Source organism: Falco punctatus, assembly GCF_963210335.1.
Source record: "Falco punctatus genome assembly, chromosome: 4".
Classification (NCBI taxonomy): Eukaryota; Metazoa; Chordata; class Aves; order Falconiformes; family Falconidae; genus Falco; species Falco punctatus.
The window spans coordinates 76,612,968-76,629,245 of NC_137583.1; the positions used below are offsets into that span (position 1 = coordinate 76,612,968).

The 16,278-nt window shown below is 36.0% G+C and overlaps 1 protein-coding gene across 5 annotated transcripts in view; it reads left to right on the forward strand.

The window, feature by feature from the left end:
* VPS50 (VPS50 subunit of EARP/GARPII complex) overlaps positions 1–16,278 on the forward strand; it is a 93,086-nt gene that overhangs the window by 16,743 nt on the left and 60,065 nt on the right. For all 5 annotated transcript variants that reach the window (XM_080383777.1, XM_080383779.1, XM_080383780.1 and 2 more), the window contains 7 exons: positions 1,793–1,863; positions 2,277–2,394; positions 2,482–2,517; positions 5,023–5,105; positions 10,105–10,147; positions 13,133–13,231; positions 14,793–14,933. In XM_080383777.1, coding sequence (XP_080239903.1) covers positions 1,793–1,863; positions 2,277–2,394; positions 2,482–2,517; positions 5,023–5,105; positions 10,105–10,147; positions 13,133–13,231; positions 14,793–14,933 — 591 coding nt within the window. The remainder of the gene's footprint in view (positions 1–1,792; positions 1,864–2,276; positions 2,395–2,481; positions 2,518–5,022; positions 5,106–10,104; positions 10,148–13,132; positions 13,232–14,792; positions 14,934–16,278) is intronic.

Consider the following 16,278-nt stretch of genomic DNA (forward strand, 5'->3'; position numbering starts at 1 on the left):
ATGTCTTAGTGAGGTGCACATTTTATACCAAGAAATCCTTTCAGATGTGCCAAGGGACAGTTAAAAAATCCATCGTGCCAATAAGAATCTTTTAAAAACATTTCTCAAATGTGTATTTGCCTGATTAAGTCAGTAATCCTTCAATGTTACTTGCGGGGCACAGGCCTGCAGTTACTCGTCGGCAGAATCAGATTTCTGGTGAGCATCATGGGACTCACTTTCCCACTGACTCCTGAAATGCTGTGGGTACTTTGTAACGGCAGCTGCAGTTCAGTGTCCGATCACAGTAACAGGTCATTAGAAGAAGCAAAAATGTAGGTGACTCTTTGTCTCCTGGATGCGTTGTTTCCACTGTGCAAGGGGAAGTGTGGGGAAGTCATGGTTTGCACCCTGTTTCTAGTATGAAGTCTAACAGGCACTACTGTGGGATGAGAGAGGCATGGCACAGACACAAGACAAGGGATTTATAATTCTTCCTTCTCCTTGGAAGGAAAGGCATGTTTTAGGAACAAGCAATGGATGGGAGGTTGTTTTTGAAAAGAGAAAAAATATAATTATCCCTAAATGCTGGACAGAGGACGCCCTTTCTGAGGACCATTAGGCTGCACTCTGTCCCTGTGCCTCTCCGTCCAGCCACATTCAAAGGAGAGATTTTACAGAATCTTTGCAAGAGGCAAGACTGGAATGGATGGAGTCGCTCCTTATTGTATGCATTTCCTCATCGTAAAGGCAACAGTGGCCTTTTGAATAGCACTGACATTTGCAAAGTATGAGTAGGTACTGAAGAAAGTATTCTTTGAATTTGGTTTCTTAAGTTATTATGCACATAAGCAACTAAGCTGTCATTTTTTTGAAAGCAATGTTGGCAACATAAAGGAGGAACTGGTTTTGCTGAAAGATGCAGCTCAGTGATTTGTTGGAATTACTTGTATCTTTGAAGACTGACCAGGAGCTGATCTTGAACTGAACTAAACTTTAAACTTGTTTTTGCTTGTCATATATATAGAATTAGATTAGTTTTCAAAGCTAAAGTTTCCCTTCTCCCCATGGAAAACACTTGATGTGTTCTGAAATGATGAGCAGTATTTAAAAAAAGATACTGTTTTTTTTCCTTTAGCATGGGGAGGACGTTCACTTTTCTGCAGTGCTGTTCCTAACAAAAGAAATCCTAATAGATATATAAAAAAAATATTTTTTAAAGGAGTTGAGAGTATGCTAGGTACCAGGAAGTCAAAATCAAACTAAATTCAGGTCACCTGTGCTGAAGAGTTTTCAGCTGAAATTCAACAGAATACAATTAACATTCATTATGAACTGACATCTACTAAATTGGTACAACTCAAGTGCTTCTAAACAAGAAAATTCTGTGTGAAACATGGTGGTGTTGGGTTTATGTTTTTTTTGTTTGGTTATTTTTTTTGCTGCTCTCTGACATATTAATGCAAATTAAACCCTGTGCTTCTATCTCTGGAGCTTTGATCATTCTGCTGTGGTACATTAATGGTATAGAGATTCTTAGGCTACATATATGATATATAAATCGTATAGGTCCCACTGCAATGAAAATGGTTTTCAAATATCTTTCTTCAAGAGAATTGTGTTTTAAAAGATAGTTTATATTAATGTTCCATTCCAGTGCTTAGCATATATAAAATGATGAAACAAATAATATATAAAGTAACTCTACAAAGTCATTATAACATCTCAAGAGAAACCCAGTAATCACTAGTCTTTGCTGGTATGTGGCAGGATTTTACCTTACATGTTTATTTAACCTGTTGTCTCTCTGTAGGAACTTGAACGTGTTACATCTTTGCAGACTGGCCTTCAGATGGCAGCTGTTATTTGCACAAATGGAAGAAGGTATCTTGTTTAAACAATGGCAGAGATTGAAAGCAGGGAAAAAGGTGTTTAAGAAGAAACCTATAAACCCAGGAAGTTTGCTTGCTGATGATATTTCCTATTTATGTGCTACATGGAATTAGCAATAGTAGTTAAAGATACTGAAACAAATACCAGCTGCTTTCTGTCTTGCAGCTCTCCCTTTTTCAAATGGGAGTTCTCTTTAGAAGAGGAACTTCTTGAGATACACCATTGATCCACAGTTATGCATGAGGGAAAATGTACCTTCGTGCTAGTCTGTTGGTATCATCTCAATTTCTGGGTTACCCTAACAATGCTGACAATCTCTTTCTAGCATGTATTTTGATGGACATATTAGAATTAAGTTTTATTTTACATATTGTCAAAGGTGTTATGTTCATTAACTTTTGCAGACACCTGAATATAGCAAAGGAAGGCTTCACACAAACTAGTTTGGGGCTTCTTGCAAATCAAAGGAAGCGACAGTTGCTTATTGGACTGCTAAAGTCTCTGAGAACAATAAAAACACTGGTATGTACAGTTACGTTTGTTCAATGACAAAATATTTTTCTTCATTTCTGTGTAGTTATCACTGTGGTTTTTTTTATTTATTTTTAGCAAAGAACTGATGTGCGTTTGAGCGAGATGTTAGAGGTAAGTCCCTGCCAGACTATTATAATTTGAAGCTGTTCTAAGTCTACTTCTGTCAGTCTTAATTTTGTCCCTTTTTTGCTTCCTCTTGCAAACAGGCTATGGGTGTTTTTATGTGGTGAAATTGTTATGTTTTTATGCTTTTAAAAAATATGTGATAATTACTTCAAATCAAAGTAAATAGCCCCTGTGCTGAGGCAGTGAGGGAGGAGAGTATTTTCTGTCAAAGACTCTATCCTGCCTTAAGATCTGGGCATTGAGGCTTGAGTTAGTTCAGTAAGAGTGCTATGGAGTCTTGACTCCCCTCCCTACCCACAAGTTATATTTCTTTTCTGGTCTTAGCTTGATATTTGGAAGAAAAAAGGTGAGATTTAGCCAATTGTTGATGTACTGAGTCTGGGTAAAGTACTTCTACTGGTATGTTACTGTACAAATGCATATATGGGCTCCCTACTTAGTATTTTATTTTTAAGTATAGTAGCTTCTCTCCTTATTTGTTGAGTTGGCTTTTTAATAGTCAGTTGTAGAAAACAGCAGCATGCAGGCCATGACACTGCAAATTCTACTGATACGGTATATATACTGCCTAAAAATGCAGTAGATACTGCACAGAGCAAACCCAAGAATTGTCTTAAGTTGATGAGTTGTATGAAAGATAGCTTCAGGATTTTATTGACAGCTATATTCTGATCATGTAATGTAACCATTTTGACTTGCTAGTTTGCTGAATATTTACAGCTAATACTGGATGGAATATCATTATGATAATCCCTAGTTACTAAACTTGGAAATTGAGTCTTAATAATTTTAATTCTTAAGATTCTCTGAGTTTAATTCAATCTTAGGTAATACACCTTGTTTCAGCACACTTACTTACTCTTTACCAAGCAAGAACGTATTAATTCACAGGCTGCATAAACATTACCTTCTCTCAGTAAGCCCTGTACCGTGATTATCTTTTAATTTCTGTGCTGTATTTTGGTGCACAGGAAATGAACTCTTCACTGTCTACCGGTAGGAATTTTCTTGACGTGGAGGTGTGGGTGTTGGCATTCACACACAGACCCTAATATCTGATTATTATAATTTGTTAGTGATTTTTACACGTTAAGGTCTGCAACTGCCGTTTCTGGATAAGTGCAATTTTAGAGCTGCGCTCAGTGTCTGCTCCCAGTAAGGTGTTGTCTTTACTTCAGGAAGTTAGCTGGGAGTATGTATGAGATCTTTTAGTAGCCATTCACAGAGGAACATTTGGGTTGCGTTCCCAATTAAAAAAAGACTAGACATGAAGCTATAATAACTTACAGGGGGTAAGCTACATCTGGAATATATTAGTAATATATGTTATGCAGGCAGGCTTTCTGATTTGAGCTCTGTTAGACTTAATGGAGCAAGTCCCAGGTTTCCAATGGAGAAAAATGCGAAGAGCTGTAAATGCTTCAATCATTTTAGACCAATGTACTGTTCTGTTTTCATCTAATGCATAATGTATGTGGGGTTTTTTTGTGTTTTTAGCTAAACTTGATCTGCATTAGAATGCTTCTGTTAAAACCGATTTCATTTCAGAAACTCCTTTATGATAATAACTAAATATAAATTGCCCTTGCGTTTTTACTTTTTGATCAATGACTTTAAAATTCCAGTAACAGCTTTACATTTGAGCTCTCTGAAGCATGTAATATAATGGATGTAATTAGGACAAAAAAGGGAAGCTCTTAGCTATTAAAGAGGGTTTTTCTTCCTCTCAGAACCTTTCTGGCCTCATAACTATTTTTGTACTCTATTAGATATACCCAAGGCACTGCCCATATTCTGTTGGCAAGATCCTGGGGTTTTACATTTTTGTGTGTATGTTTCTGTTTTGGTTTTGTCCTGGTGTCTTCATGTACTTCCTGATAGACCTATCTACCTATTGGATATTCTTCTTATAAATTAGAGCAATATTTCCATATTTATTTTCTGACGTATGCTCTCTTTGTCCTGGCCTTGTGTGAGCCAGTTTTATTCAAATTAATTTCTAATTAGCTATAGAATGTGTCAAATTAAATAGTGTTTATCTAGGCATAATATTGGAGTGTCTTCCTTTTTAGGTTTTGTAAACAATGGCAACAGCCTGCCAGTGCCTGAACTTACTTCTTTCCTTGCTCATGAATAGATCATGTTGTATTAACAAAGGTTAGAAAGTTAACTGGGAAGGTGTTACTTGCTTTGTAATAAAAACTCTGACGTGTTTTGTATGAATGCGTACAGAAACAAAACAGCAAGTCATTTGCATAAGGTAATGTAATACACAGTGTTTTAGGGTATTGATAATATGTTGTCTGTTTCTAATTCTAAACTACTTGCACATTAAGTTCTGTGATAGATCCTCATTCCTTTAACTTTACTGTATTGTAAGAGGCAAAATATTTTCTTCTTAATGTTTATACATAAGCGTGCAAGCAAAAATGGGTGTTGCAGTGTTTGCTTCAAAAGCCAAATCAGCTTTCCATTGTTTTCTATCCGAAGGAAGAGGACTATCCAGGAGCTATTCAGCTGTGCTTGGAATGCCAGAAAGCTGCCAGCACTTTCAAACACTACAGTTGTATAAGGTAAGGTGACATTTGCAGATTTCAGCTTCTGTATAATTTTTTTTGTAAATAGTGTAAAACAGTGACCATTAATTCTCATTCTATAAAGCAGCTTTTTTTTTTGGTTTGAAATTTGGTTTTCTACTTAGAAAAGTAAAATTGAGGCATTTATAAAAGCATAAGCATCCTCAATAGTTTCCCCTCTCCCTGTACCACTACTAACCATTCTTCAGAATCATAACACTATATAATCTATGTTTGAACTAAGTCATTGTTTTGTAACTGTCATAGTATGTTGGGAGGTAAAGTTTCAACCGAGTCTGAATTATAACTGTGCTACAACCTGCAGCCTAGAGATGCCTGAGCTAATTTTTTAATAAGCAAATTTGTATTCTGGAATTAATATACCTACAGCAAGATGGCTTGTGGAGGAAAACTTGCTAATGTCATCGCCAAGAATCAGGTTAAGAGAGCTTCATGCTGTCATGGAGAAATTGCATTCAGAACTGGAATTAAATTCAGAACTGAGTATCTGTAGTTCCTAGCTTAGAAGGACTTGATGTTTCCATTGGTTTTTAGAATTGGGTAAATATTAAGTTCAAGGTTGTAATAAATGTGACAATAATGGAGTAAAATGAAGTGAATTTTGATGTTTCATCCACTAAAAAGATCATTAGATTAATTAGATTTTCTTTTTAATTATAATTTTTAATCTGTGGGTAAATTTCTGACATTGTTTGATCTCCTTTCAGATTTCTTTCTGACTTAGAGGGGCCAAAATCTATGAAAACACATGCTTTGCCTCCCTCTGTCCTCTAAATGTACGCTTTGTTGCAACTTCAGAGTAATTAGCCATAATCCTTGATTTCCGTTTAGAATCTGCTTTTGAGGTACAATTGTCTCAGGATCTGAAGATGCACCAAAAAAGTGTACGAAGTTAGAAATTATACCTGACAGTAAGCCCCCCTCTATTCTGAAGTCAGATTCCAAAGCTGCATTTTGCTTTCTTTTTAGTTCCAGAAAACTTGTGTGTGTCTATAATTTGACTGCGCTGCCAACATTTGCCTACATATATTAAAATTTTGAATCCCTTCCTTGTATAGTAGTGAATGAAAACTGTTATGCGTTTGAGTGAGGAAAAAATGATTATTTCCCTCAGTTCTTGACAGTTTAGTTGTTGAGAGGCAAGATAACTCCTGAACAGCTTTTGCTCTGCTTGACTTTACCTTCTGTAGAGAGTTGGGTCTTGCAGTCTTCCATATCTGTGTCTCATCTGTACTGTTCAGTAAGCTCTCCTTAGTATTTATTGCTCTTTCAGATGCTCTGTGGTTCCAAACATTAATCTGATTTATTCTGTGTATCTCCTGCATTTTTTTCTTTTGGATAAATTAGCAACATTTATTCAGCTTGAAAAGGCAGCTTGCTTTCTTAGACTCTTACAGTGCTCATCTGGAAAACCTTGCTCTTTTCAAGATTTAGCTTAAATTACACAGTTTCTTTGACTTAAATTCTGTTTTGTATAAATGATATGGAAGTTTCTGTTTGGTGCTGAATCACTTCAAGCTTTTATTGTGGAGATCAACTCTGAAACCACTACACTGTGTCCAGCATAGCAAAATTTGGAACTAAACTAGCAGTTCACATTTTCACCATTTGGAATATTTAACTGCAAAAGTCATAGTTTTTAAAATCTGATAGCATACTGACAAGATATGTGACAAACAGCTGTGAAAATTTACTTTGTTGTTGCAGTCAAATGGATACCCTTGCATCTGAGAAGACAGTTTTCTTGGAAGAAAGGATGACAGGAAAAATCAGCACTGCTTCTTTATCCTGAGGGAGTTTTTTGAGCTTGTTTTTTGCATTGTGAGGGCAGAAGGACATTTTAGCTGCAAATCCCAGCCCCAGTGCATACATTTCAGTCTCTGTGTACTGTTTTACTAGCATAAGTCTGACAGAATGTGTATTGTATGGAATAATGTCTCACTACCAGGGAGTTGGGCTAAATGAATAAATAGGTATTTTGCATTTTTATTCAGGAGTGTGGTAAGAAACAGCTAGCAAAGGAAAAGACATGTGCTAGCATTTTTAACATGCTTATATGAGGCATCACCTCTGTATCCTACCATGAAATTTTTGCAGTATCCCTTTGTCTGCTGTCCACATGACAAGAATCAGTGCCTGCCTTTGTACAATCATTCTTCATATTTTTCTTGCTAGATGGTGGTAGGAATTGGGTGTAGCTCTTAACCAGCAGGGGATTTAAACCTTCCTATGAACCATATATTTTTTTTTTATTTTAGTGTATACATAATCTGAAGAGGCAAGAACTTCAGCTTCCCTGATAAGACTTCTTTGATTTTAAGAGTGGCTGCACGTTCTTCTTTGAAATAATAGGCTGGATGTCTATTGGTTTTGTTCTCCATTGTCTTCTTCCTAGGGAATGCTTGCATTATGTGATTCATTTTTGTTTAAAAAATACAAATCAAAGTCTTGTGCCTTCTGCTTGTTGATCAGTTCTGATGTGAGTAGACTTGCTTGAAAAACCCGTAGCAAAATGTAGTGTCAGATAATAAGATGGCTCTTGTCTATTGCATTTCGGTTGAAACGTTACTTTTGTTATGTTGCAGTGAAGTGCCTTCTGAGAATGTGCTACTTTCGATTTGTATGGCTGGGGATGCAAAAAAAACCCAAACCCCTTCTAATAAGTTTTTTATGAATGAAATGGATGCCTTCAATTAAATTCTCAATTATGGTAAATGGGCTTTCATAATCATCATGTAGCCATTATGTCCAAGCACTACCTTTATAATTCTGGCTTAGAACATGCATACAGATTTATCTGGACACTGCATTTCTACATTTTCACTTCAATACTTGATCAAAGTTACTTTTCTTACGAAATTTTGTGATTGTACCTTCTTTTCCTAAATTAACATAAATGTAGACTATATCCTTGCAAACACCTCCATATATCATAGTTTGTTTGAATAAATAAACTATGAATGTCTGTATTTAAAATTGGTGCTTGAGCCCTCGCTTGAAGGGGTAGACAGTGCTGTCACAGGACTTACGCTAAATAGTAGGGATAAGAAACATGTGACAGTTTTACCTTGGTTGTGTTCAATATGGAACAAGATCTTTTGAATTCTTCCCCATCCTTCTGTCCCAAACCTAAAGAAATGTACACTGTTTGGGAATGGCCCTGATCTTGGGGTATTTGTGGGGAATTGTGACATGAGGGCTCAGGTCCCTGAGCTGCCCAAGCCTCCTATGTCAGCAGGTGATTGCAAGCTGAGATGTGCCTGGCATTAAGCATAGTGGAAACAAAGAACTAGTTTTCATGAGAATCTGTGCTGGTACACAGATGAAATTGGTCAAATGTAATGACCTGCAGTAATCCAGAAAAGATCTCTTGAGCCTAGGAAGTTTATCAGCCCTACATTGCAGTGGTTGAGCAAATTCTTTATGCGTGTGAGCATGTAAATTGCCCGACTAAGGTGAAAAATCATTTTTTAAATTTGTTTAGAAAAGGTAAAGAAATGCTAGATTAGCAACAGCATGTTCGTGACATTTGTTTGAAAGGAGTCATAGTCTTCTGTTTATATGGCACATGCTACCATTAGGGGCTTTGAATTTTCCTAGGACTTACAGTGGTACAATTACTTAATTTGTTCGGTCTGTGCAGACACTTACCTGTGCGTTGCATCATTTTTTTGCTAATGTCAGCAGCTTCTATATTTTAGACCAGTTAATTTCCACATGTAAATCTAACTATGGTTATACACAGAGGGTGATGGGCTATGCTGTACCTAGTTCTAAAGGTGGAAAGAAGGAGCAAGGTTCTTACTGTAATGTCTTGATAGCTAAAAGAACTGGAGTAACAGGAAATGCTTATAAACTCCAGCAGGACATGTAGTAATGTAAAATGGTTATGGAGGATTTTTTGTTTGAAGGCTTGTTGCATTTGGAGAAGCAACAAAGAAATATTGGCTACTTGATGTAGTGTTTAATGCCAGCTCTTTCTGATGCAGTTTTTTCTATTTAAACCTTTCTTTGGAGGGTGTTGTATCCGGGTTATCTAACAGAACCAAAAAAGGAGGGGTGGTAAGTGTATCATTTAAGTGGAGAGAACTAGGTAGGGAAGCTAACCTATCTTTTGATAGTTAATGTAGGCCCCCTTAGGAGAAGATTCAGAGCACAGAAGTTGTCTAAAATCAGGTATGGTGATTATTCCATGAAAACTCTGTGCTTTCCATGCTTGAAGAGAATATCCTGCCTATTTCTTGGTTGCTTCAACCCTTCCAAACAAAAAGATAGTAGTCATATTTTGTGTCTTATTTTTCTGGCTGGTGTTCTGAAATTTTTAAAGCTGAGCATTGGAAAGGAGTAGTTTTGCCTTTTTTGTCCTAAATAGTTTCCCTTATGGTAACTATTTTTTTAAATCTTTCTATACAAAATATAGCTCAGAGAAGTATAATTGTGGTCTTGGAAAGAGTTTCCAAAGGTTGTGTAGGCTTAAGTTCTTTTTTCCTATGGTGTTTCTGTAAGGGGTTCCCGAGCAACAAATAAAAGTTACTTTACCATAGTTTGCAAAGACTTGACAGCCCTGACCTTTCTGGGTATGTTCTGTAGATCACAGTGCCAAAGAAAAACATTTAGAGTGCCAGTTGCTTGGGAATACCTTTGAATACTTGGCTAAATCCTAGCAGGATGGGATATTGTCTGGGCTCTCTTAACACTGTTGCGTTATAAACCCAGGATAATGTGCTGCTGCAACATATATTTTAATTTGAGGTGTTAGGAATACTGCAAATGCCTGCAGTGTGAGCCTTTCTTACTACTAAGGTAGTAACAGTAGTGCGGTGATGCTAGTCTGACACAGCAGGTTAATGATTTAAGATAAATTACCATCTTGTCATTCAGTAGCAGGCAACTGGTTTTTTGGAAACAAACTTGGTGTGAAATGTTAGTATGATCAGTAGTTTTATTTTTAAACATTTTTTTCTTTCATTAATAGTGAGTTGAATTCAAAACTGCAAGATACCTTGGAACAAATAGAGGTAAGAATTAATATGTTGATGTTTAGTATATGTCAGTATTTAACCTCTAGGTACTAGAGCTTTCTAATGCAATGTTATTAGCAATTACAGAATATGTATATTTCTTTCAAATACTATCTTTGGAATGCTATAGTCCTTGCTATTCATGCAGATTTTTGTGCTGCAGTCAACCTAAACACTTGTAATATGTTAACAAACTTATGAGCCCAGCTCACAAGTTGTGCTCACTTCAAGTGGTAGAGCAGTCAAATAAAATAGGCACAAAACATTTGACGTACTGGAGCAAAGGTATGCTCCCTGTATGATAAAGACACATGGTGGTTTTTAATCCATGATCTGCTGTGCATTCTTTAGACTGCTCCTAGACAGTTGTGAAAAGTAAATTAGCAACACACCAGTACGTTTGGATAAGCTACACAAGAGATCACAGTTTCACTGGAAATTTGAGGTCCGCAAACTGGAAACTGCTGAATAGGGCCAGTAGTAAGCCGTAGGAAGTAAGATTTGAGTAGCTGGGAAAGATGCAGCCTAGACAGATCACTTTAAGCTGGTAGATATTTACCACTTTACATTCTTTGCAATACTGTCTTGCTGGGAACTGATGGCAAAAAAAAGTTTAATGAACAGTAGGAATTCTTTTTAACTAAATTACAAGGTAATTTTGAGCTGGAACTTGGCAAACTTTTTCTAAGAAGTCTAGTAGTGTAGATGTGTATAATGTATATGTAGTGCATGTTATGCCTACACATGTAATGCATAGCTGCAAACTGAACTTGCTGTCCCAGCAGCTCTCTATGTCTCTGGTCATGTTCTTTAGAAAGTCAGATTAGTGCAAGTATTACACTACCTTGTTATTTAATTCCCTTAATTATTTAACTTTGTTAATTTTCCTTCATTTATGCATTTGGACTTTCACTTTCTTGCAACCCCCCATGCCCCCTTTCACTGATATGCGGTATATTCAGAGCACTTCCGGTTCAAAAGAGCTAATGAAATGACTATTTTCTTCTCGTTCTCACATAGGCCAGTCGTTAAACTCCTCCTTCTCTCTGTCTCCCCCCACCCCCCCATCATTCATCTTGTATTCCTATTGCTTTCATTTACTTGCCATTTTCTCCTTGTGAGCAAACATTGGTGCTGCTTAAAAGGAGGCATTCGTCTTTACCTCTTTCCAGTAACAACTTTGCAGAACAAATTCTACTCATATGAAAATCTGGTAAAATGTGCCATGTTGGTTGGTGAAAGCAATTCACAGCTAGCTAAATAATCATATTCAAGGGTTTTATTTATTGCTTATGAATTTACAGAAATATCTTATTTTCCTCCTGTGAAAGTATCTTATTTTCCACTGGAAGAAGTGTAAGTCATCCTGGGCTTCATAGATTGTTCCTGTGAAATACATGCTCTAATTAATACAGAATCTTATTCTGCTAATAAATATTTTAATAAGTTTTCTCAATAGCTGAGTGCTTCTGCTTATGTCCCTTCCTTTTTCCTGTGTTTTTTTCTTCTTTCTTGTAATTTAGGTTTTTAACATCGCTTTTTTATACTATGTTACAAATAGAATGCAAGGTGGCTATAGCAGAAGGAACCATTGAAAAATGTAGAGAAAAGATTAAAGTGCTCTGTGTTTAAGAGCTCTGTTCATGGGCAGTTTGATATATCTGTTTCTGTCTTTATACAGCAGTTCTGTGTGAGATAAAAGAAGGAAAAAAATATTTTAAATTGGTATATGGCTGGAATTAAAATTGCTAAGTAACCTTTTAAAGAAGTTCTGAATCTTTAGGTTACTTGTCCTTTTACCATTTTGCTTAGGAAAAAATGCAGATTTTGATTATATTCTAGTCTCCCTTTTTGTGCTTAAAGAAAATATTAATCTGCTTAAAACCCCCAACAAAATAAAACATCTACCCACCACGCACACACAGACCCAACAGCAACACCACCCCCCAAATATCTAGAATTAAAATCCATAAATATTTTGTGGCTAATGAAGTAATGAATGAAAATTTTCCAGTGGAGTGAGTAATTAAAAGTACTTAGGTGCTAAACAACCATCTCCTGTGGTTTAGTGACTAGCAAGGAGAGGAAAGTATCTGCTAGCTGTGTATGATATCGTATGGTACTGATTTCATGTTTTCTTTTCTTGCATTTTTCACTAAAAGTAACTAGAGTTAGACTGTGTATCTCTGAAAATTTTACAGTGTCTAAGTGAGAATTATGTTATTAAACTGCATGATCAAATTCTTGGAAGCTTTATTAGTTAATTGTTAAGTATTTCATCCTGTTCTAGTTTTTTTATTCAGTGCACATAATAGATGAACTTCATTTATCGCAGAGCTGTTCAGTATGCTCAAACACGGCAGAACACATGGCAGAACTAGTAATTGTGTGTATGTGTGTGTGTGCTTTCTTTTTATTTTTCTCCGATTGTACTGATCATTGTGCTAGTATAGTACTCCCTAAATTACTTATTTCACAATGAACTTTTAAGTCAGACAATGTTGATTCCATTTAACAGATGGCAGGAGGGTTAAGAAGTTTGTAATTGAATTGCTTGAGCTGAAACACCTGTGGAGTATTTTCATAATTTTTTCCCCAGTTCTAGGTTTTTCTTAGGAGTGGAAGTAGACCAAATTAGAAATCGCAGCTCTCCCATAGTGGGGTGCTAGACCTTCTCAAAGTAAATGTCACTTTGAATTTAACTTTAGGAAAGTAGTACATTTTTTACTGTGCTTGTTCTTGGAAATGGTGGCACTGTTTGGCTGACAGAAATTTCAGTCTGAAGTACTTTAGCCTGTGAGAAGATACATTTGAACACCTCAGAATAGACAGGTAATGTACAGTCTTGGCTATTTTACAAGCATATTTATCTGATTTTTTAAATAAACATGTTTTCCTCACTTGCTGTTGTTGAAATAATGCATTACTTGGCCTGGTTTTATTTAGTGTTTAACGCATTTTCCCTCGCCTTAATTTATATAGGAACAATTGGATGTAGCACTCTCCAAAATATGCAAGAATTTTGATATCGGTCATTATACAAAGGTTCAGCAGGCTTACAGGCTGCTTGGAAAAACACAGGTTAGTATTCATCTTCTGAGTAAGTCTCGATGAACAGTGAGTGGTGTAACAGCGTGAAGCTTTGAGTACTGTCACAGAAAGTCATTTTCCTAACTGTCGTGGTTTAGCCCTGGCCAGCCACTAAGCTCCACAGAGCCATTTGCTCACTCCCCCCTGGTGCGATGGGGGAGAGAACTGGAAAAGTAGAAGTGAGAAAACTCGTGGGTTGAGATAAAGGCAGTTCAATAAGTAAAGCAAAAGCTGTGTGTGCAAGCAAAGCAAAACAAGGAATTCATAGCAGAGGTGCTCCAGCACTCTGATCATCTGAACCAAACAAAAGTGGATTTTGTTACTGCGTGGTTTTGCTTGCTCTGTTCTCATGATAGTGACTTAATTTTGACATTGTTTTTATTACTGTTGAAGTCTATATTTTGAACCTGTCCTGGAAAGAGTTCAGTTGCATCATTATTGAAGTATCTCCCGTTTTGACCTGTTCTCAATAAACGAAATTACAAGAACCTTCAATGTCTTCAGTATTTTTCATATTTTCAATTGTCATTCAGTTTTCTTTGACTAATTCAAGTTAGAACTAGCTGCAGAAGGTTATTTATTTGCAATAGGGTTGAAGCAGAATTGCTTGCTCATTTCTTACGGGGTGCTTGAGTTCTCACCTTGTCAGTAGCAAAGTGTCAAACAGCAAGTAGTGAAACTGAACATTTTCAAATGTGCAGGATTGGGTAACTTCATTCTGGCATATCAAATAATTTTTTTACCAATTCTTATATAGCTTGTATACTGGTTATTAGGTTATCTTGAAACAGTGAGAGAATTCAATTTCTGAAATGGACTGATGTTATGTAGAGTTTATTAACAAAGGATCAATGGGATAACTAACTCAGGAAGCAGCCTGACCTGAAACTCAGGTGTGATTATGACATATAGTAATTAATGTTTAGTACATGTACTGATACTTGTTTTTCTGGAAGAAGTAAGTTTTGTTAAACAAACGTCTTTTTTATTGCAAAGAGGGCTTTTGTAAGAAATTTATTGATATGATGTGCATGCCTTTCTGTAACGCTTAATTCTACTTTATATTCTTCAAGGAAGAACTCATTTGCCAAGTGGATGAATTGAAGACCTTGTAATTGTGGTTTTAGTTTTATTAATTGCAAAGGAATTATTTTAGTTGAAAGTGTTCCCAGTAGGAAGAATAGCACTGATCTCAACTCGTATCTTTTTGATATGTTCATCAGTGTTTGGGAGGGTAAATGAATGAATGAGTAAATTCTATAATTAAATATATACATGTAAATTTAATATTTACTAGTGGTAATGTCAAAAACCTGGTGGGTTACAGAGGGATAATGGCAAAGGAAACTGATTTTACTGGCAATACTTGAACTCTTTACCATTGTAAACATTACCACATTGTTATATTTCCAACTCTTATGTTAGATATTTTTGAAACGAAGATTGGAGGCCATGTTTACAATCTCCTGTGTTCAGTACTGAAAAAGACTTATGTTAAAAGATAGTGATGTGACAGATTGAATTTTACTATTTGTTATTCCTGTTCTTTCAGACAGCAATGGACCAGTTACATATGCACTTCACTCAAGCCATTCACAACACTGTGTTTCAAGTAGTCCTTGGATATGTGGAGCTGTGTGCAGGAAACACAGACACCAAGTTTCAGAAGTTACAGTACAAAGACCTCTGCACAGTATGTAATTCTTGCATATATGTATATTTTTTTTAATCTGAATTTTTCCACGGTTATAAGTGTACCTTATCTAAGTAGGGACTCAGTTATTAAAATAACCCTGCAGCTACTATAGTTTCTTAATACAACTCATAGGCTAATTGAGAGATTAGTTATTCACAACTTGGTGCTGATTTTAATTGTGCCAATTCTTAGTACTTTGGAGTTAGTGTACAGATCATCTAAATAATCTAAATACATGTAAAGAAGGAAATTGTAGGATAAAACCAGGAGACCAACATTTCAAAACTCCCACGTTGTCAGTATAATATGCTAGTTACTGGAATCACTGTTAGCTTTGAACTTCATTCCAGTGCATTTAAGTAGTAGTCACATTATCTACTACTGCATTTCAATAAGGATTCTTGTAAAGATACTAACTTAATTGGAGTCTTCCCATTACTCCTAGCTTTGTGTCAGATTCAGTGCGCTTTTGGTCTCAAGATAAGGGGCAGCTGTAGCTGTAATATTGAGATGCAAAAGCCTGATGATGGGCAGACCATGGACTGGGAATAACCATGTATTTTCCTCTGGTATACATCTTAGACTCAGTTTCTTGCATGTATATATTTTGTTTAATTTTTTACAAATGTATAATTTAAAAATTAGAATTAATTACTGTAATCTGAGTAGTATTTTTAGTTCACTCTTTTTAATTCTTTCACTTGTAATTTACTGTTACACCCAAAATTTTTTGTAAAACTTTGGCGGTGGGGAGGAAGAGTGTGAGATATTTTAGGTGGTTCTAACATTGATTTAAAACTTGAAATTATGTTTTTATCTTGAATGTTCATCAGAATGTTTGTTTCAGTCACAGGCTAAGCCCGCAACATACTTCATCAACTCAAGGACACACCCTATCAGTTGCAATCGATGAAATCAAAGTATAGTGACAAGGAGATTAAAGTTCATATTCTGATCCATTTTCTGCTCTTTCACTTCTCAAATCTCTTGGGATTGTGTAGCTTCAACTAGTAAACAACACATCTGCTTTGAAAACCTTTTCATTTGAAAGAAGTGCCCCTTTGACTTAAAAGGTTTACGTAAAATAAGAGCCTTCATATGAGTGAAAGTAGATTGTGGCAAATTAATTTATTGGGAGAAATTGACAGAAGTATTAATGAACAGAATGAGTAAGGTTCCAGATGGGTGGTTTTTGTACTTCACTGAAATGGATTCTAGTTGAAGAAAGCCAGTAAACCCTAATTTCTGTTCCCTGGACTGCAACCCTATCATATTTCTGATTTAAGTCTTCAGAGGGTGGTTTTGTTTTCACTTCTTAGTTTCTAATGCACTTTTCTTCTGA